This window comes from Anguilla anguilla, chromosome 4, assembly GCF_013347855.1.
Source record: "Anguilla anguilla isolate fAngAng1 chromosome 4, fAngAng1.pri, whole genome shotgun sequence".
Classification (NCBI taxonomy): Eukaryota; Metazoa; Chordata; class Actinopteri; order Anguilliformes; family Anguillidae; genus Anguilla; species Anguilla anguilla.
Genome location: NC_049204.1, coordinates 23,608,205 through 23,631,435, shown reverse-complemented (window position 1 = coordinate 23,631,435; position 23,231 = coordinate 23,608,205). Strand labels below are relative to the sequence as shown.

The window sequence follows — 23,231 nt, the reverse complement described above, 5'->3', positions numbered from 1 at the left end:
TTTTGTTGAACCATTGGAGAAGAATTCATCCCAGTTTCAAAACGGTCTCTCCTGAGTCAGGTTTCTTTTTTTTTATTCAGAAGAGTACTCTTTGGTTTTTCATTATTGGACTGCGTACCAGACATATTTGGCAGATGAGTAAGCTATGATATCAAACATTTTCAAAGGCACACTGTCCAGACTGTTACTAGTGCATCTGGACATGTTGAATCAAACCGGACTTGGCAGACCAGTCTAATTTTGTTGTTGGTTTGTTTGGAGAAGAGAAGCATTAACAATGAATTATAAGTGACTGAAGGAGAAACCTGTTTTAAAGTACTGTGTTTGGATGAAATAGTGTACCATAATTCTACCATGTTATTTGTGATTTTAACTATGTTTTCTATCTATCCATCCATCCATTATCTATACCTGCTTATCCTGGTCAGAGTCACGGGGCGTGCATTGAGCAAGAGGCAGGAATACACCCTACTCTATCACAGGACACACACACCATTCACTCATACCTATGGGCAATTTAGAGTCTCCAATTAGCCTACCTGCATGTCTTTGGACTGTGGGAGGAAACCAGAGTACCCGGAGGAAACCCACGCAGACATGGGGAGAAGCATTACAGCATTGATTTATGCACCCACCACAATGCAATTTCATGAATATTACAAAAACCAAAAAAAAAAAAAAACACACATTTTAGCACCTGGGCTGATTACCCAACGCAACCCAGGTGCGTGTCCTCTCCACCATCCGGCACAGCCGAGACCAATCCGCCTCTCTGGTGGACCAAATGACACAGCATATAACAAGCACAATGAGAAAAGCACTAAAATGTACAAAACAAGACAACACAAAACGGAAATACAAAGTGCAGTATTTTTATTTTTAAAGAAGTAATTTCTTCAGTCATGGACGACGCACAAATCGTTTACATTTCATTCAGTTGTCATGAAGTCTATTCAGTTTATTCAAAGACTCAATTTCAGTGAAAAACAGAAAATACCTTGAAGGTGAATCTCCGCGCAGTTCTAAACCGGTCATTTCTGTAACTACAATTATTCATCCCCCCCCCCTAAAGTCTCTATCATCTTCATCACATTATTGCAATGAATACATTTTGTGTGATTACCATTTTGTGTGATTATGTGTATCATGTATCAAAGCTTCGGTCATTCAGTTGGAGAGAGCAACACATTCACTCAACCAACCGAGACAACGTTCTCCGAACCAAGACGGTTCTCTCACAGGACGGTACAGTGATGAAATGAACCAGAAAAATCGTTGAACTCTGCCCCTGGCCGGTCAACCGTGACGCAACCAACCATGTGATACTTTGATGGACCAGTTGCAGACAGGTGAAGGTCTGTGAACTTCTTGTGAACAGTTCGGGCTGAGGGCGTGCGCGCACCCCCACGTTCAAGCTGAAAACACCGCCTCTTTTTGTTAATCTCTCATTCAAAAAGGGCTGTTTCGAACAAAAAGGTTTGAGTTTGTTTGGAGTGTACTGGCGCCTTCACCCCCCCCCCCCCCCCCCCCCACCTCTCCCCTCCCCTCTCCGCCTCCCCTCCACCTCTCTAGAGATAGAACTGTGAGTATTAACATTTTCAAACGGTATATTGTGTGACCAGACTGACTGAAAATTTCACCATAAAAAATAATTTTTATTTTTTATTTATTTGTTTATTTGAAAGGGACAATGTAACTGCCCCAGAATAAGCTTCATACCTAAATCTCATCTGTAGTCCCTCGGCAGGTAAAAAGCAGGCAATTTTACAAAAAATATTTATTAATGAATGCAATTAAACCCATTCCAGCACAAATAAAGGCTTAAGGGGTTAAAGGATAATGCACAATGCACAATTTAATTTAAATAATTAAATTGCCTAAATGGTATTGTGGTTTTACTAAATATTTTCAGCATGTCTACTTGCTGAACCCAACAGTATGGAGCTGCCAATAATTACATTCATTTGGGCCTCTGATGTCTTCCCCGATCATTGACCAATAAGCCCGGGCATTCCATCATTCTGCTATTATGATCTGTAGATTGAGCTGTATGTATTGTAGATCACCTCAGAGCAAACGATGACTCCTTTTAAGATAGCTGTCATTGTTTTATGTATATTCTATATGTTCAACATCTTTTTGCTAATGTGTAACCTCAGATACATGTCCAGCTTTTCTAGTTAGTGTGAAAAGTGCTGCTGTCAGCCCAGTGCAGTAGTCCACATTAAAAAAGGGTGTGTGTGAGTGTCTGAATATAAGCCTGTTTTGGAGGTGTAGACTAGTGGCATCACTAACAGTAAGATGTACAAGGCTTGCATGCCTTTGTTTCAGTAATTGCGATTGGATAATGCAAGGAAAGGTCATTGTTTGGAGTTCTTTCCTTATAAAGGTGTGCAAACAAAATCCTAAAATTTGCAAAAAGGTAGTGTGAAAAATTTTGCCCATAATCAGTTTTGACTATGGAAGAATACAATTAGGTAGCATAAACCAACAGCCACTAGAGGGTGGCTGAGCCCCAGTCTGGGGTCAAATACTTAAAATGATTCGTCAAAAATGAATAATACCATTTTATAAAATCTCTTTAATAAATCACTTTCGGTAATAAGGCTTTTATGACAGGTCAGGTGTGTAAAGCCAAACTAATAACATTCAGCATCATGCGTGCTTGGAGCACCTGTCTGTCAGTGTTATGAGAGAAAGAAGATGCAACACCGACTTTTTAAAGCTGATAAAATTTATTCAACAATCAGTATAGGATGGAGAATATAATACAGGAAAAGTCCAATTTGGCACGAATAGTTCAATAAATAAAAGTGTTCCTCGTTGACAACAATGCTATGTAAATAAATTAACCATAACTTACTTCCCAATAAATATAGATTATCCATAATACAGATGCATTGCATCAACTTAACTGCTGTTGGTCAACAGAGTCCAACAATGCAAAAACTGAAGAAACCTCTAGTCTCTTTGTCACCTCCAGTAATTATGAGTGTATGAGGGGGGAGGACTGAGGGAGACAACAAGGAAATCAGGGCAATCAGGGTTATTTAAAACAACAAAGCAAAATAAATCAAGATAAAGCTTGAGTACTGGGTATCAGAGCAGTGCATCTTACATGGATATACTTTACATGACTATAATAGACATTATACAAAAATATATTTGTCTTTGATATAGATATTGAGGTTGGGGGGGGGGGGGGGGGGGGGGGGGGGGGCATGATGAAAACAGTTCAGTTTGAACTTTTTAACTTTACCAAAACTCTTCTTTAAGAGGCATGTTGAAATACTCCAGTCATCAAAAGAGGTGATTTTCCACAATGGTGGAGAGTTTGTCACATTCCACAACCATGCTTTTCCTATTGCATGCCTGGAAAAAGCACATCACACACATTTCTTGCACAGGTTTGTAAAAATCTGATTTTTTACATTATGAATTTGAATGGTTCTCTCCCATATGACTTTCAGATATTAAATAATGAACATAATCCTGGATTATGTGGCCTCTATGTCTTTACTCATTAATAAAAAGTACAACCCTCTGATTTGTAGTACCAACCAGGATTTCTCAAACACCATCCTGAGTAGCCACTTGGTTTTGGTTGCTTAGCTGCAAGGAATATTATGTATACCAAATTTATTTAAAGGTATATAATCCATTGTAATAAGTGGAAGAAGAATATTTACTCTTTCCATTGTATTACTGTAAATACAGCTCTGGCAACATGTTTATTTTGCAAGGACCCAACCATCAATAACTCTCAAAGAGATGAAATCCAGAACAGTAGGTTTTCAGGACCGTGGCTGAGAAACACTAGCGTGAGCTTTAAAAACGTATGGTCGTGGTGAGCCTAGTGTCTCTTGGCTTATGTCCAGCCCATGACTTTAACTACCTCATTGCTCTAATTACTTGATTGGACTTAACTTAAGAGGTCTCTACAAGGCCCTAATCATTGTATGGGGCATTCTCTCTCAGAAACTGATGGACTCAGTTGAATGATTCCTGAGCAGAAACAATGCAATAGACAAAATACAAATTCAGACTGAACTGGGTTCGTGAATAATAAATGTAACAATAATCAACCAACATCTGCATCCTACAGAAGATCATGCAGGTTAAAAGCATTTGCAGGAAGAGAGACTGTTTAATATAAATATTTAATCGTCTTATTCAATTTGTTTTCAATATCTGAACAGTGGAGTGTACAGTATCCCAATACCTTTTTTCAATACTCATTCAGAATTGTTGTTTTACATGCTGCTATGATAGTTTGACATACGTTTACATTTTAACCCCACATTTTATCCAGCCTGGATCATATATGTAGCATATTTATTTTGTCTGTTTTTTGTTTGTTGCTGATTTATAGTGTATCTGTTGCTGTCAGTTTCATGAGTTCACTTTAAGTAGAACCTTCTTCTTCACTAATTTACCTTAATCCGTGACTATAAATAGATAGTTTTTCTACTATGTGGTGTGCTATGCCTCTAGTGCGCAGTCTTTTTTGGACAAGTCAGTTATAAAGGAGCTAAGTGGATTAGAATAGTCTATTATGGGCTTTGTGCAAACGTTTCGGATTTGTGGCGGCTAAGTCAGGATAAAACATTTACTTCACTGAGGCAAAAATCTGGTTTCAGTCATATTTACAGTAGAATGCTTACTTTTAATTTGCAATCCTAACTATTGAATATGGTTGTTTAATTTGTCTAATCTTTGATGTTGCAATGTGCTTTGCTTTATAAAGGTCCAGTAATGTGAAGTTTTCTGGATTTACTTAACACACTTCCAGTGGGGAAAAACATAAAGATAAATATGTCTTGTTTAGATGGCTGGGTTATGTCACATTGCAAATGGCAATTTTGAATTTAGTTTTATATTTATTTTTTCACTATTTTTTCTTTGCTTCGGTTTGTTTATGGTGCTCTGTGGACAGGTCAGCCTACAGTATAACAGTGATTGCTTAAATCAATCCAAAATAACAAAAAAAGCCAACATTAAAAGCAACATGCTTACTGAAATGTCTCTAAGAGATGTGTGCATTTGACCAGCACTGTAGATATATATGTTTACATGTTTGTGCGTACACACACATACACACAGTATATAGGCTTTCGGCTGTTTACAGGAACGGTATCTTTTACAGTAAAATGTATAATTACAGTCTAGTGTGGTAAGACATATAATTTTTCTTTGGCTTAGTTATATGGTCAGACATACAGAGCATCATTGTGTTTGGGGATGCTGGAAGTATGCATCATATACTGCAATTGAGTACTGTATACGTTTCAGTGGCTTCTAGGTCAGGTGATGGAAAACACACAGTTGGCCTTATACTGTCACACAAATTGTTATGTTCCTCTGTCTTGAATGTGGAAATGAAAGGAAGGTTCTGAAGTACAACCCTGGGTTGCACTGAACAAATATGCTAGAGTAAGACAGACATTTCTTTATAGTATTAGTGGAGAGGTTTGGCAAAGCTTTCAGGGCCACAACAGCAGAGGATTATCGTTTTAATGTACAACATTCTCTTAAAATCCCATCTTCCTTCAAGTAGTATTGTATATACAAGCTAGTCAAGTTCTGAAAGAACCATACAAGGAATTGTATGCAATGTGACAGCTGAAGTCAGCGTCTTTGTTGGATGGTGCTTTATATTTTACTCAAGTTCAGTCCAACAAATATTTCTTCAAAGCTCTCTAGCATGGGTGTTGCAATGAGGAACACTTTTACCTCAATTACACCTCTTCCTCTGAGGGGGTTTTGAAAAGCAGCAAAATGAGGTGTCCATTTCCTTGTGGTATGGGTATTGAGCTTTATATGTTTTGGTCAAAAAAAATGAGGTAGATTTTTACAGTTGATTAACTGAAGGCTAGAGACTTCGATGTTCAGAAAATAAATGAAGATGGAACTGTCTGTAACATAATTTTGGATTTCAAGAACTAGCCTGATAACTCCATCCCATTCATGAAATACTATTTTTAAATATATGAATGTTTAAATGTTTGCAACAAGACAAGCAGGTAATAGGCAGCTTTACCAGTAATTACTTATTTTGATAAATTAATCATACAGTGTATTTTTCTCTAAGACAGTTGCAGAAATAGGACAGGCAATGTTCGCATTCCGTTGTCATTCTCTGCTGTAGACAAGTAATAGTTTAAGGTAACGACTGAAACATGGACACAGTGTAACAAATGTGAGCTCACACCTAAAAGAAATAAAAGTTTGTTAATTCCTCCAATTTCTTCTCGTCTCTTGACATTTGCGAAAAGCTGGGGGTTGTGTCTCCAAATGTTTCAGGCAAGCATGGAGTCGGTTATGCTCCCCAAATGATCTTGTGGCTTCCATGCTGATAAGACACATAGCTGTGCTTTATACACTATACACAGCCACATTCCCGGGCAGTCAAGTTGCGGAGGGTGTAATATTTGAAGTTCATGTCATCAAAGAATGAAATGTCATCGTACACGGTTGGACGGCAACAGGGTTTGTGTCGGGCTTTTGCATTTTCGATAACGCCATTCTTTCTCATTGTATTTAATGCCACGTCGTAGTTTTTTCTCTGCCCCATGCACCTCCCGCTGCAGTATTGAAACCGTAGTTCCTCATTGCTGTCATGGCCCAGGCCCAGCTGACTTACTGTGACCACCTTATGCTTGAGTGAACAAGAATTTTGTCTCTTTCTGGCTCGCTTAGTCCTCTTGATCTGGCTGGCATCCAGAATGTCTCTCCTTGCCTTCTTGTCCACAAATGCTGCAATAATTTGCTTTAGCTCTCCTTCTGTGAAGCTCTGGAACACGTGCGAGACTGGGTAAACAAAAGGATAGTACAGCGGTTATAAACAACTGAAATATGTTGTTATGTCACTAAAATTAGCAATAGTCACTGAGCCAAATTCACTGTGGCAAAATTAAACACTGCCCCCACAAATATTTTATATTGGTGAAAAACTGCATTCATGTTTACTTCCATTGTGTGTGTGTGTGTGTTTGCATGTGCATGCATGTGTGTGAGTGTGTGTGTGTGTGTGTGTGTTTGCATGTGCATGCATGTGTGTGAGTGTGTGTGTGTGTGTGTGTAATATCCATTGACTCACAAACATACTTATGCATCGGTACCACTATATAACCCATAATTCATTACTGATGTAACAGGAAATGTGAAATATGCAAGATATGCAAGAGTTACATAACATAAATCTTAGCTCGTAGCTCTTTCCCAAAAATATATTTGATTCAATTAACACTATAGTGAGATATATATATATATATATACATATATATATATGAATGCACTGTGGGCTCAGGACTCATGTAGCTCAGAAGTAGGCACGCAACAAAAGCGCTGGTCATAATTTCTTTTGAGTTAACATAATATTCAGCTCATCAATGCATCAAACAGTTTAGTTAGCTCAAGCCGTTCAAGTGCTGCATAAAAGCCGAAGAGGAAGATGTATAGTTTACCTTATTCTTAGAGCTTTGTAATGATAGACTTTATCTTATTGACAAAAAAAAATTATAAACCATATATACACATAAGGTCTTATGCCAAAATGAAAACACAAATATCCACTTCTAGCTGTAAAGTTTTTTTTTTAAACTGAAATCTAATATTTTATAAATTAAAAAAGATGAACAGTTTTGAAAAAGTAAAATAAATTCTTTTGATTGAATCCAGTCCACAGTGACAGCTAATGTTGGTAAACACAGTGTCAGTTACCATAACAGCACCAACTTACTGTAGGTTTTGTTCTAATGTCTATGGAGGTCAATTCTGTTTGATATTATTCCCATTCCCATATCAATAACAGTTACAGATATCAGTGGTGGTCAATAACTTTATGTAAAGTACAAATTTGACACATTTATTACCATTTGATATAAAGCATGTAGCAATAACCAATTTGCTTGACCCCTGACATTGTTGACTTACATTATTACATTATGTGTATTACTAGAATTTGAATATTATAACTGGAAAATTTTAATAAAATACATTTTTACACCCACCCTTGAAAGACATTAGCCAAAGTGATAATTTGTTTAAACTTGCAACAACAAACATGGTTTTGTTTCAGAAAAGAGTTCTAGGAAACAAAACATAGAACACAGACCAAACATACTCTGATAAATAAATAAATAATTGTTAATAAATAATTAACAATTTTCAAGTTATTTCCAAAAAATCTACTCTACCTCAGTTAATTTATCTTACCTACATGGCCTGAATGTATTTACTTCAAAAAATGTCATGTTTTTTTGCTGATCTGATCGTAAAGCAAGAGTATTTTCAGGTGATTTAATGATTCTCTTTTGTAAGTGGAAAGGGTTAGACTGCTAAGCAGCCGACACTTTAACACACAATTTCCATTTCATACGGTTTCCATGCCTGCAAAATATATCTGAAATAGATCACCGCTGAAAAGTTCAGAACAGATTAATGTTCCAAAATCCATGCCACAGTTATATCATCCTACAGCACTTTGTTGGCCTTGTAAGTGATTCAAGGTATCTGGCAAAATTACATATATTTAATGGAGTTAGACGTGAACCTTTAATGCTGGCCATGTAGTCCTGTGAAACTGTTACATTTAATATTAGTATTCTTTTCTATTGTATCTAAACACTCAAACATCAAAAATAGTTTTGTCTCTCCCACCAGATGTGATGAAGTGTTTTTAAGGTGTTTACTATAATTCAAATTGTCTTCTACAATTCCTTCTCAAATAAAGAATAGTAGAAGACAAAAAAATTGTTGGTCAGGTAGAGCCAAAAAGATAAATAAATAAAATGAATTACCATATTGCCAGAAGAAAATGTAAATGTTTACAGAAATTATATAGATTTTTCTGGGTATGCCTACAACAATGTGGCATCCCCTTGCAGTATATCTCTCGAAAATGTTTTTATTGCTGTAGTCAAATTCAATCCACCCATACCTCATGGGCAAAACACTGTATGTGTTTATCAGTGAGTTAATCACTGTCAGTCCCAATTTATATGGGACATAATATACAAAACCACATTGTTTGACTAGGTTTTGAATTTTTTCTACAAGGCTGGAAAAAAGCATACCCATTACATGACATGTACATTTACATAAAATTGTGCTGTGAAAGTGTTTTTTAAATATTCATTGCTGTTATATATACAATTGACCAGCTGCCAAACCTGGGTTTTTCAGTGGGAATTTACATACTTTAAATGTCAGGGAAACCTTGGCAGACAGAGCAGGGATCAACATTGACTATGAACCATAAATCTGAAAGAGGCCCCTTCAGACTAATATCAGCCATGCAACAATCATCCAATAAAACTTCTTTATTCGTGTAAGGTTCACCCTCTTGCCTTGCAGTAGCATAGTAGATTATGTGATTAGAGAGTGGCTGATTTTACACTTGACCTGACCTGGAAAACCTCAACTGGATGATCTGAACAATTGTCTTAGTTAACCTAGCCAGCAGATATACACTGGATGTGGGGAATTCCCATAAGGCAAATGCAAATGACATTTCTTATTTGCCATCTGGATGCCAGAGATTACATTTTATTTCTGGATTGAATGGATAGGGCTGAATGAGTGATCTACAATCACAAGAGACAGGTGGCCCCAGGACCACATGGCCTGTGAATTTTATCCCCATCCTCTGGTGACCCGCTTAGTCGGAACAACTGCTGATCCCCTGTTCTGGACACCACACAGCTTAGCAACGGGTATCTTGTAAAAAAAAATAGTAGTAAATTCCACCTTTCTTTTCTGCAAGAATCAGCTTTTTGTCAGGGTTAGGATTTCAAAGCAACATGCACAGGAAGAATCCTTAAAGTCATTTATATAACCCTGGCCATTGGAAAACCTGGCAAGTGACACATGTAGGCAGTTGCAGTAAAAGATGGAATTATATTGGGACATAATTCATAATTTTGCTAACGGTGCTAAGGAGCGAGTCCTTCTTTGCACAACAGTACTCCCTCCCTGAACACAAATCTTTTGTTATTGCAGTACTCAGCAACAGTTTGCCTTCTTCCAAAACACCATGATTTTCTCCAGCCACGGAATCATGGAAAACACAAGATTCTTATCATTTTCTCCACTGGGATACTGTCCCTGTACCCTCCTGGTCTCCATGCAGAAGTCATCTTCTGCTCAGAAAGTAGTCTGCCACAGAATTATTTTCCATATACTCGAAGACCAACTCTCTTCTCATCTCCTTTAAGAGATTTCTAGTCACTGTCCATATCTGCAAAACTCAATACTGCTTCACCAAGCTCTGAACCATATTGCTCCTGTTTACTTAATTTTACTTAATTTCCTAAATGCAGGTTATTATCCCAAACTCCTCAACCACTGGTCATAAGTCTGTCGCTATAAAGCATGGTTCTCCACAGCCAGGGCTTTCTCATTCGGTATTCACCCACTTTGCCACCTTCAGAAAGTTAATATCTATAGACACTGCCTTTTCAATTGAATTACAAGGAAATCATTCCCCTTATTGAATATTAATATGTGTAACACAAGCTGTCTTTTTGCTTTGAAGCCTATGTGGGACTGCAAACAACTTGTTTTTTGCTGCTGTGAATAAATAAAATAATCACAAAGCCCAGTCAAATATACAACCTTCCCAATAAGTCTAATATTTCAGCTTGTTTCTATGGAGGTAGACATTACAAACAAAAAATATGGACTCATAAAGCAGAAATAAATGTACAGTGATTGTGTATGACGCACTGGACGACAGCATGTTGTCCCATGAAGAATGAACGCATTCAATTTTACTTTGAGCTGGGACTGACTCAGGTAGTCTATAAATCGTGTTATGTTTATCAATTATAGACAACTTCCAAGTTCCTTCCTGAAAGTCAGTCCCTGGTTTCTACAGGAGTCAGTCCCTGGTCGAAGAAAAATCAAATGCGCTCATCCATATGGCAACGTGCTATCCCCAGTATGTCACACACAATCACTGTGCATTCGGATTGCAGAGGTTATCTCATGATCACGAGAAAAGAAACTTTAGTTTTGTCAAGATCACCAGATAAATAAGTCACGATCACAAGAAAACAAACTTCCATTATGTCGAGATCACCCACATAAATAAGTCATGATCACAAGAAAACAAACTTCCGTTATGTCAAGATAACCAGATAAATAAGTTACGATCGCGAGAAAACAACTTTTGTTATATCAAGATCACCAGATAAATAAGTTGTGACCACGAGAAAATAAACTTCTGTTATGTTGAGATCACCAGATAAATAAGTTATGATCACAAGAAAACAACTTTCATTATGTCGAGATGACGAGACCAAAAAATACACACATTGCACGGCCTCTATCGACTTCCATAGGTTTCTACTTGACACCTAATAAAACACAATTTCCAGGAAAGTTGGAAGGTTTGATGTACAAAAGGGGTACCGGGGTACACAGTGGTACTGATGTCCAGAGGTCCTGATGACACATAATTACTGCTCATTGGTACTATAGGGACTGCTTATTTAAGCTGTTACTCATCCGTATAAAATTTAACCCTCATGTCAAGAGTGCCTCTAGAGATTTAACCTCCTTGAAATGACTAATATGCATGGGAAATGTTTTGTATGTCTTACGTTCTGAAAGGAGAGAGTTCATGCCCTCCGCAGCTCTGGCCGTCCGGTGGTGCCTGTCCGTCAGGGAGGAGGCGGAGTCTGAAGAAGAGGGCGACGACGGCGGCTGCGTTGCGAACGACGCGGGATGAAGCCGTCGAGCCCTTGAGGGAACCATGATTCTAGTGAGGAAGAGGGACAGTGCTGCACCACAGAGCATCACGGCGAGGGCGGCACACTTCCATAACTTCATCTTAGAATGAGTAAGAGCATTGAAACTCTGCAAGACAAGGACGGCAGAATGGGTCGGTTAAACGGGCAGCGTACACTTATGGTCAATAAAGCAGGACAAATGTTATGATATTACACTATGAGTGCATGCAACCCATCTCTCAAGAGCCTCTTGGTGATCATCTGCTGCTGTTTAATCCAACAGACTTAAGTCGCAAATGTTTTCACAAGTGTTTTTGTCATTGACAAATCATTTTTTTCCCTCTCTGCGGAGGAAATTCCCAAAGCAGCGCCAAAAATTTACAGAGGTGTACATTGTCAAAGACATTCCCAACAGAATTGGCTGCACAAGATCTCCTCATGTATTGGAATGCTTGCGCTTGAGCCACCAAACGTATTTAGACTCGGTGAGGTATTGTGAGGGTGCGATAGCCTTCTACTTTGGAAACTTGGCAATGAAACAGATGCAAAGTATATCAGAGGGCCTGTCTTGAGCTCTCGTTCCACATGAAGATTTATTGCTACCAGCCTTCTCTGCTTCTCAAGACAGAACCATTTCAGGTATCCCTCTGTCCAAATAGGCTTTTTTGAAATAAAAGACGGCTGTTGCTTTGTTATGAAACAGAGGACAGTATTAATAATGTGCTGCGGAACATACTCAGTCTACACCCAGTAAAATGTCCAGTGTACTCTAACAGAGTACATATGAGTCATACTGGGACCATATGTACTATGTAAGAGTTGATTTAACACTGAACATTTTACTTCGCAATATCTTGGTGAAAACCCCTAAAATATTACAGGGAAAGACAAAAACAAAAACCAAAGACAAAATTCTCTCAAAATCATGTGAGAGCACCATGGCAGCTCTTTTTTCTTTGAGCTTAATGTCTCATTTGTAAAGTTTTTGATTGTTTAGTTCACAGAGAATTAAATGATAAAACATTGCAGTAAGATGGAATCCAAAATTGGAAACAGAAACAGCGCTGTGGAGCTATGCAGGTGTATGTGGAGTTGAGTGCCTAGTGTAAATCTTTCCCCCATACACCCTGGGAGATGCGTGTCAAAATCAGCATGACCAAATATGGTTCAAGCTTAGACTGCTTGTGTGTGTATGTGTGCACGTGTTTGTGTGTGTGCATGTTTGTCTCTGTGGGTACGCATGCCTGTATGCTTGTGTGTGTGTGTGTGTGCGCGCGTCTGTGTTTTTGTATCTGTGTGGGTGTTTGTGTGTGCATGTTTGTCTGTGTGCGTGTACGCACATCTGCAGGCTTATGCATGTTTGTGCTTGTGTGTGTACAAGGGTTTGACTATTTGTGTGTGCATGTGAATGCATGCTTGTGTATGTGCATGTGCGTGTTTGTCTGTGCGTGTATATGTGTGTATATGTGTGTGTTTGTATATGTGTGCGTGTACTCGTGTGTGTTCTATTAAATTATTCCTGTCTCTCTTCACCACAGGAATGCCTTACATTGCTATGTATTATTTGCCATGTTTCTGGCTTTTTTTCCAGAAAGGACTGTGTTTGTGTAGGGCAGGAGGCATGTTGGTGTGCAAACCCTTTCTCCAGATCAGGAAACACTAAACTGACAGAAGCTGAGGACATATCCAGACCACTCTTTCAAAGCGTTTTGCCAGACCACAAGTGAGTGCAGTAGCCTCTTAAGACCCACGTCAGGCCCTATGTTCTCCACCTCAAGTGCTGCGGAGAACACCAGAGAGAAGCGTGTGGAGGGACTCCAGCCCAGAATATTAGCACTCCTGGTAAGAGAACTGCGTGTGTTTTTCTTCAGACGCTACCATCAAACATTTTGAAACGTCACTAATGGTTTACGACCATGTAAATAGAGACTTCCTGTTTTAGAATTCCTCTTGTTAGTGTGTTGCACCGGCTTAAAAAATCATGTCTCAGCCTCTCTCTAGGTTTTAGAATTCCCATGGTAGCATCACAGATAACTGATATTTTGTGAAACACTTTTTTTATGTAAAGATAATAAAATGCATGTGACATCACAGATTAATTGTCGCAACAAAAAATATATATACTGTTTCCATAGATATAGGGTTACAATATTTAAAAACTAAATTAACTAAACAGTGAGTTAGGGACTACTACTTGTAGAACATGGTGATATGCTATCCACTAGTACAGTACACTGTACATCCTGGTTTTGAGTGATTTCCTGCCAGAAGATAGTTTACAGTAATGGAGACGTTATTTAGAGATTTAATGTTAATGGCAGGTTATAGTCACTGTATACCTCTGGTTGTCCGGATGTCTTTAAGAGTGCATCTTTTTCTCTGAAGTACGCAGTTCTGTGTTTATGTAATAGACGAGGTGCACATTTAACAAGAAAATGTTATTATGGAATGTATTTATCTTAAAATTCTTACTGTGATATCAGTGAGTGAGGCTGCCTAACCATGTGTGATGTGTACTTTAATGTCATTTACATATGAATCATACAATGAAGTGCAATGATCACTGTATTGAGTTTTCTATCTCAAAATAAGTTTGTAATAGTAAAAACAGGAAACAAACTTAGGCCAACAACGATCAACATCAGAGCAGATTTACCAATAGTATTCCTGCTTTCTAAGGTGGAATCTGTCCCAAAGTGAAAGTAGTCACAGAAATGGATACATTCTTCAGCAACCCTCAAGAGAAACTCTCCTTTAGCAACACATTTGTCAATCAAAGCTTCCTTTACCTCTTTTCCTGCAGCCATAAAAAGAACCTGTATAGCGATGTCTTTATTGGCTAGGAGCCATATCTGAAGAATAAAGTGGCATAGGAAATCACTTCCACATCTGGATCTGCATTAATCTACAGCAGACCTACGACCGGCCAAGCCACTCTGCTTTTCTAAGCCGCTCTTCCAGCTTTATGGCTATGTTGCATACATACTTTTTACAGATGCTGTTATATCCAGAAATACAATATGCAAAGATCAGTGTGATGATTTCTGATATTATTTTGTATGATGAACAAAGTTTGTCTCTGAAAGTAGTAACTGTCTTACAGATACCTTACTAACACATTATTAAAATGAATAAATACAGTTTTATTCATTTTAATAATGTGTTAGTAAGGTATCTGTTATTCACACTGACAAAGAGTGGTAGATTATAACCTGTCTATCAACAGATCTAATCACCACAAAATCTACAAGGTCCTAACCTCCTTACTGGTCAATCCATATTTTCCGTAAAACTAAATAAAATGTTTGCAGCAACACACCACCGCAATAGTGAAATATGCCAGTTAGTCTTATCAGTAGAGTCTCATCTCATCATCAGCCGTTTTTAATGCCATGCATGGCACCAACAGTCTTTCTTAGCAAGTTATATAGTTACAGCTTTTCAAATAAGAATGCCATAGGTCATTCTGACTGTCAATCAAAAACTGCATTCACTGGGCTCCTGTGTAATTCGGTCTGTGAAAGTGCTGAAACCGAGTCCTATAACCTGGACATTAAAAGTTTGAGACTAGGCTCTGCCATTAGCTGACAATGACACAATCGGCGTCATCCAATCAAACCAGCCGTAGGGTGGGTAGACGCCAGTGCAAAGGTTTCTCCAGGTTACCAATGCAGCGTCCCCTTGCTACTAGGTAGCCACCCATAGGTTAGTGGTTGTTGTGAATGTAATGGCACACCTGTTCTCAGATTAAGCTAATGTAGCTCTCCTGTAGTACACAGCCTGGCTTGTAGTGAGGATAATAGTCCCTGGGAGATGGGCTACGGCATTAGAGGATTGCACTCACTTCAGCTGTAGAGCTCCTTTAGTGGGTGTGGCATGGTGGCAATGCAAGTGTAGTACATTTGGTGATTCATTACAAACTGGATCATATGGCAATGTAAGCTATAATCAATATGGAGGAAATTGTTGTTTCAAGCAATCCATAATTTTCTGTTTGACATCAACCCTCCTCAGTTGATCTTGAAAGCAGGCCATATTGGCTATTTTGACCTTGGGGGCTATGGAACATTTGCTGGGAATCTAGGGCATGTCAGTGATGACTAAAGCCAGAACAGTATAGATACTGCTCATGTGAATGGAATGGGGGTCCAATGTGAAAAGTTCCTGAGCTTGACTGCAGCTGAGTTGTCTCTGTTATCAAATAGTATAAACACGATGTGTGTGTGTGCATAGATAATGCCCGGAATGGTCACTGAATAATGTCATGTAGCCTAACCTCTACTCCATTGTAGCCTATATTTAGCTGCACATCTCTCATATTCAGTAGTGCACACTATATCAGTTGTAATTTTATAATCTTCAGCGCTTCTGAAGGGAGAAATTCCTAAATTACTCTGCTTCTATTGCATTATTGCAGTAGGGAGGAAGTAGGTTATCTGGAATTTTTTTGGAAATGGTCACAATTATTCGAGCATACTAATATCATTGATGATTAAGTCTTTTAATCTGCACAGTGAGTTCACCTTGTTGTATTTTTTACTGTGTAGATAATAACTTCAATTGTTTATTGATTCTTTTGTATTTGTTTGATGTTTGTGTTCCTTTCTCAGTGTTTCATCATGGTATACTGTTCATATTCACATGCTTGCAGATTTGAAAAGTGTGTAAACGTGTACTTACGCCGATATCTGTTTGTGTGTTAACAATAAAATAACTTGCATGATTAATGAATGGCAGGAACAAGTGTTCTGCAATCCTTTAATAAATATTACAGCATTGTTTTTTTTAAACTTGTAATCCTCATTGAATGTTTAAGCCTTCAGACCGATGCCTCATCTATAATTCCTGACATTGTGTAAACAGCCCTTTTGTGATCATGTCCATCTGTGTATCAAGCTATTGTGTGCAAAAGGAAAGAGAGGTAACTACATGCATCCTGTACAGTCCTCTATATTCAGCAGTCTGCCTCTCAACAAGCCACTGAAGGACATCACCCTGTGTTCTCAGGAAGCTTTTAGAAAAGACGCATTTTAAAAACGTCAGCTTTCATGTATGGGCATTCCCACCCTAAAGGAAATTAAACTGGTCAACATCATCTGTATTCGTGGAACTTTCTAAACAAACAAATCTATTCTGAGGGTTCTTTTGCAAGCGGTCGAGTGGCCCCTTCACATTCTCATCTTGGCCACAATGGGAGCCACTTGGGTCATTATTTTCATATTTCCACAAACTTTCTCAGGCTGTCATGAGAAAACAATGCGAAATCGCTTAGGTGTCATTTTCCCATCCATCTTCACTTTTCTTATGTTTCGGCCACAGGCATGCAATTGGTGCAATCACATGAACAAAATATCCATGTATACACAGAGAAAATAATTATGTTTAATAAAATATTAATATTGTTCTATTACAGCCTAGCACCAACATCCCAAAATTTAGTCAGCGCTAAGAATACCCAGCGTGGAAAAGATATCAGTTCATTGCTGGAGTTTCTGTTTTACAAGTCGTGTATTATGACATCTCAGATTTACTGTCATCCTCTGGTACTGCTTGTACCTTCTGTCACAATGTCTGGAAAGGGTTGGCTCATGACCTGTGCACTGTTGCTAAGTGCTAATCAGACAAGATCCCTTAAGAGACGTGCCCCACCTGTAGGAGGATAGGGATATTGCCTGAAGGGTTCTTACTCCAAATTGTGATGGTTCAAAGAAAAGCCAAAGCACATCACTAGCACTTCACAGAAGAACTAGGCAAAAGCTATTTTTACACAGACCTTGTACAAGACACTGTAGACATCACAGGTATGAGACAAAATTGTACCTACTTCTTTTGCCCCAAGTAGCGGTGACGGTTTAGTCCGAAGCTCTCTTAAAGAGCCATTTTCTCAGCTGGATTAAGCCAATAGGCGAGGAAGTGGCCAGGAAAGACTTGAGAGGTAATGGGAACACGCTCCCAAGATCAGAGATGGATTACTGCTAATACCTCCCGGTTTATCTCTGTCACGTGGGGGGGGGGGGGGCGATTTGCAGCGGCGATTCACAGGCTGAGGGTACAGGCCCAACCACCCAAGCTAATCTGAGTCATCCTCATCAGGATTCAGCAATCGAAAGAGACCACATTTTTTCCCTGCTTGAGGGAAGCAGCAATCACCGACTGTTCTCTTTGTTTCTGGTGGGGTACAGCCACCCAGACCACACAGCAGTGAAGGGAGAGACAGCCGGGAGGAGACCGAGCCCAGTAGAGACACCAACAACAGGCTTCAATCATACGAAGCAAAGACAAACAGAAAAAGAGACTGAGGACATCACAATATCCCTAATGTAACTGGGGCCAATCTAATGACTGACTGAGAATTTTTGGTTGTTCTGCATCGTGCATCTTTTTACTTTTTTTTTCTTTTTTTTTTTTTTTGCTGCTCAAATGCTAAAGATTTCCTAAAAATTTTTTTTTAAACTTGCTTAAATAAGGTGTTAGCTATTTACCTGAATTGCTGGTCAGTTGTGAAATAAAAGAGTATCTTTTCTTTGTAAAGTTGTTTGGTAGTGTCTATGAATAATCATTTTGACAGAGCTATTGCAGCATATTGTGCTGTTGTTGAGACCCTTCTATATTCCATGATGACTTACTCAATGATGGCAACCGTGTTTTTTATAGCCATTTAATGGGCTTTATCACCACAATGGCATCTTATTGCCTGGGAAGGAATTCAACTGATAGAGGTAGCTAGTAACTTCTGCCATCAGTGAGTGAGGGCTAATGCTGGTTAATCAGTGCTGAGAGCTTAAACAGTGATGACCATGACTGTCTGAAGGACTGGAAGAGAGTAGGGCAGAAAAGGGGGGGGAGGCACTGACTTGGTTGGTTTCTGGATGTCATTAAGTGTGGTGTAGGTCAGGGGAAATACCAGGAGAATCCTCAGGGGTGTTAGTCTTCAGGTGAAAGGTCAAAAGTGTCACGTGGGGACTTGTTAGGAAAAGCTCCCTCCCAGTGCTGTCATATTGCGGTTGTAATAAGGTTGCCATATCAGTGAAATCTTGGACTGTAACCACATGCATTTATGAATGCTTTGACACAATGATTTACTTTGTCAATATATCAGTTTCTCTGTATATACATGTGGATGTTTTCAGAGACATAGATGTCTACAGTGTACTTATGAGCATTATATTGTAACAATATGAACATATTTTATTGGTGTCATTACATTTAGTTCACTTCCCTGTGTACAGTATTTTTAGGTGCACTTTCCACTAGCAATATCTCATGTCAATATCTAAAAGGGATGGGCCCTCAGGATGACAGGAGTTTTGGGAAAGCTACTGCTGCTCCAGGAACACGTCAATGTGTTTTGTAAAAGGGCGGATGTAGCTTCTAATGTGGCCAACTTGCTTGCTTTCACCCATCCCAGAGTCAGTGATCAGAGCACAGTGATGCAGTGAATGAGAGTCAGCCATCATGACCTTTGGTCAGATGCAAGGACTGCCTCTGTGCACTCCCCTCCAGGCTCTATTCCTAACTTGTTAGACATTTTGGCCGAAACTAATGTCTACCATATCAGAACACTTAAATAGATGACTAACAGTTGAGAAGTCATCCTCAAAGTCATATTTCCCAAATCATTTCGAAAGCAAGGGTTCTAGGTCGCTAGATATGGGCAGTAAATATTTTTTTCTACCCTCCACACTCGAGACAAGACTCAAGGCAAGTCAGATTTGTAGCCAAAATGAATATATTTTTTCCTCTTCTTGCTGTTTAAACACTTGCACAGTTTCATTCACGTCTTTGGAAATAAAACACCATATACTGTATGTACAGTGGAATGAGTGCTTACAGAAACCTAGTTAATGGGTAAATTGATCTCATTTGATTACATTGTATTATAATTTAATTGCTTAAATGTGCTCCATGGATAATTCAGAACGTTAGTTCATCTATTCATATTTCAATTTGCAGTGTTAGTGGTCTTAATCAGTATATAACGACAGGTGCTGATATGGTCAAATTACTTGAACTATACAGTAGCTACAGCTCATATAAACTGTTTATATAGTGTTGACTATATTTTGACTGTATATAATAGCCCATAACACAGCAAGTATAATTTCTGTCCTGTAAAATTATATTTTATTTAAATAGGGTTGAAATATCAGACTGTCATGCAGAAAGTTTTTCTGTATGTTTCATTCACAGATTTAGGTATTTTGGTAGATTTTTGGAATTTACAGATATAACACTGAAATGTTGCAGTTCCTTGAATCGCAGTTTCACACACATGATATAAATTTAGAATGGTTGGCTGAACCTAAGTTATTATTGACAAGCCTGCTTTTAGTAAACCAATATTCTGTGAAATCATATGCCTCTTTTTATTATCATATGAATGGATTTATGTACCTGTGGATATCAAGAGAAACCTACACATCTTCAAGAAATATGTTATATCGTTGATTATTACTTTATTTTTTGCTTGAACATGTGACCATGTGAATATGTACAGTGCAGTGCAGTTTAGATGGACAGAATTGCACACTGGATGTCCCAGACAATATGAATCAAATCTTCCTGATAGTGTGCTATTTATAGCTAATTCAATGTGGTATATTTATAAAGAGTATGCTATTGTGTCTTGCTTGCTTTTATCAGATCTTTCCTATCCTAAGTGCAGAGGAATAAACACTTCCAGATCTCAATATTGTAGAACATTTACAAGAATGTGTTTAGCTGTTTATTCTTTAACATGCTTGAATCTTGAACATGCATGAAATGTATTTATTGGATGCATTTATTATTGGTTATCAATTAAACAGAGGCTTTAAGACTATGCAACTTTTATTCAGAATTTGTGATAATGGTCATTCACTTGAATCTCTAAATCCATGTCTCAGAGAATACATTGGCATTATCCTTGCTTAACACTGTTACCAGACTTAAATCCAAGGACATATTCTGCATGCTTGTTCAGCTTCCATCATCATGTTCATTTCAATGTGTCTCTGAATACTTTGAGAAAGTGCTGAGGACAGCCAGCTTCACCACAACACACTTAAAAACATGAACACTGTGAAGGTGGTAACGGCAATAATGACTATCAGATGCTCTGCTTAAAATGGGTGCCAACTTCTGCCTGCGAGTTCAGTTCTTCACCATTCACAATTTTGCTTTCACACGATACATACTATATTGCATTGTGTATCATATTTACATTTTTTGTCACGTTTTAGGCATTTAGCTGAGGCTGTTATCCAGAACAATTTACAATGAGTGCAGAAGAAAAAAAGGCCTAGATCTGTAAATCACGAACATCCCAATGAGAGATTAATGTGAAGTGCAATGATTGGGCCATAAAACCCAGTAATCCTTTGTCACTAGAATTAACATGTGGGAACTGCCACTTGGTAATTATATGTCATTTTATTCCTGCTTTTTTGTTGGACTTGCTCTGCTCATGAAACTGCTGCAGAAATATGGAAAAATCATTTATTTTTTCAGTGCATTGTAACAGCTGGGACATTCATTTGTTATACACATGGCAGCACGCAACTTTGCATTTGTTTTACTTTAAAATAAACATATCATTAAACCTGTGATGCCTGTTTTACCAGTATCTAACATTATCTCTTGTTCACATTGCCGACTATAGTTAAAGTTTACCAGTGAAGATCTGACGTAGCTTCTAAGTAGGCAGTGCCTTTTATGTAATCTCTTAAGCACTGGGTCATTTGTCCCAGTTGGTCTCACATGGGTTGCTTTCAGCTATGTCCTTGTTTCTTATACATTGTGTACTCAATTCTTCTTTTTGCCAACACATTTGAATCCCTTTGAAGGATATGGAACACTCATTTTCAATCATGTCCCTGTAGAATCAAAACATACCTCAGAAAGGTCTTTTAAAAACAATTTGAAAGAAAGGAAGATTGACAAAGGTGTACAATAGGATTAGATGTTTTTCTCAAGCATAGTTATTCCATGTCTAGGAGGTCAACACTAATTTAACTCCTTTAAAAGGCCTTTTGGTACTTACAAGAGTTCATTGAGGTTAACCATGTTTTTATGTGCAATCAGCAGCAGTCTTTATTGGGTTTGCCATCTAATCCGGATTGTAGCCCAGGTTAACACAGTTGAACAGCTCAGAAGACTACAGGCTTAGCCTGTACTTTATAATTGCTGTCCAAAGACAGCAATTAATCAATTCTTTCAAATTGCATTCTGCAACACACGTTAAAGTAACCCTTTATAGTTTAATCAGATTTTGCTATTTGTAGAAATCATGGAATTGTATTGTAGCTTGTTCGCTTTTGATATATTTAATTCCAATATAATTTATATAAAGTGTTATTTAGAAAATTAGTCATGTGTGGCTGTTTGTAGACACATTGCTAAATGTCTAAGATATACCGTCAGACATATTTAAAATGAAAATTCATGAACTTGGACTCTCAGTTCAAACCCTAAAAGCTTAGAACCCTTAACTGATAAGAAAATAAAATAACACATCTGCATTTGGAGCAGACCCTGCCGCATCATTCCTGTGCATATGCCCGTATGCCAATTCCTGTTTCGATTCAAACCTCATCTGTGATTAACGCCTTCCCCGTAAACCCCAGCTTATATTGACAAAAGAGGATATGCCCTTACCGTTCGCCCGGCTTATCCAGACTAGTCTGCGTGTCTCACTCCTCGGGTGACCTGCAGGTAAAGGCTATGTCGATATTCCAACAGCAGGAGCAGAGAGAGGTGAAAAAAGAGTGGCTTGTGTGCTCTCCCTCTGCTCTGGTCATCCATACATCAAGAACCAAGTGATCAGGGAGTGTTGACACTATCCCTCAAAACACGGCTGCATCTTAAGACCTATTGAAAGCTATCACACGTCCAGGAGCCGTCGTGTCAAAAGCAGCCGGAGATTCCCATCTTGCTTTGAAGTGATCGGTTTCTTCAGAAATAGCTTCATATTTGAACAGCACGCTTCCTTGAATAACAAAAGAAAAACAAACCGACTTGAAGTCTTTTAGGCTCTTTGCAAACTCACCAGTGGCAAGTAGAAGAAGATCAGATCAGAATGTTCTTAAATGTTCTTGAGTTATTTTTGAAAATCCAGCACACCAGTTTGACAGTATACGGCAAGCTTGGCTTCTCCCAACTGAAGATGTGACTGATATCAAGCAATGTTTGAGTATTTTCCAAAAAAGTTCATCTGTAAATTTTACAGGAAAAAAATTATGAAATTGAACTGAAAATTAGTTATTAATTTGAAACTTATTAAGCATACCTAAGGACAAAAATTTGAGTCAGGTGAATATGTCCATCAAAATCTTATTATAAAACAAGTCATTTGGCTGTGTCCTGTTCCTGTGTTTGACTCATGATCCTTTGTTTAATTAACAAAATGTGTTCTGGAATGGTGCATGTAAGAGGTTCAAAGTCATTTTGGTCTGTTAGATTCCACAAGAATGATTCAGAGTAGGGAAGGAGAAAGTATGGTATGTGTCCAAAAAATAG

General features: G+C 38.3%; 1 protein-coding gene across 1 annotated transcript; it reads right to left on the bottom strand.

The window, feature by feature from the left end:
• Nucleotides 1-3,239: 3,239 nt before the first annotated feature.
• Nucleotides 3,240-22,761, bottom strand: LOC118225219 (neurturin-like). Its single transcript, XM_035413323.1, has 3 exons — nucleotides 22,371-22,761; nucleotides 11,607-11,862; nucleotides 3,240-6,810 (listed from the first exon to the last, which is right to left on the bottom strand). Exons 2-3 carry the CDS (start codon nucleotides 11,833-11,835, stop codon nucleotides 6,383-6,385), a joined length of 657 nt encoding a protein of 218 aa, XP_035269214.1. The 5' UTR covers nucleotides 11,836-11,862; nucleotides 22,371-22,761; the 3' UTR covers nucleotides 3,240-6,382.
• Between the last annotated feature and the right edge of the window lie 470 nt (nucleotides 22,762-23,231).

Coding starts and splice junctions, on each gene's coding strand:
- LOC118225219 (XM_035413323.1), bottom strand. CDS start 11,835: ATGAAGTTATGGAAGTGTGCCGCCCTCGCCGTGATGCTCTGTGGTGCA. Junction 6,811..11,606: donor GAACTCTCTCCTTTCAGAAC/GTAAGACATACA, acceptor TTGTTTACCCAG/TCTCGCACGTGTTCCAGAGC.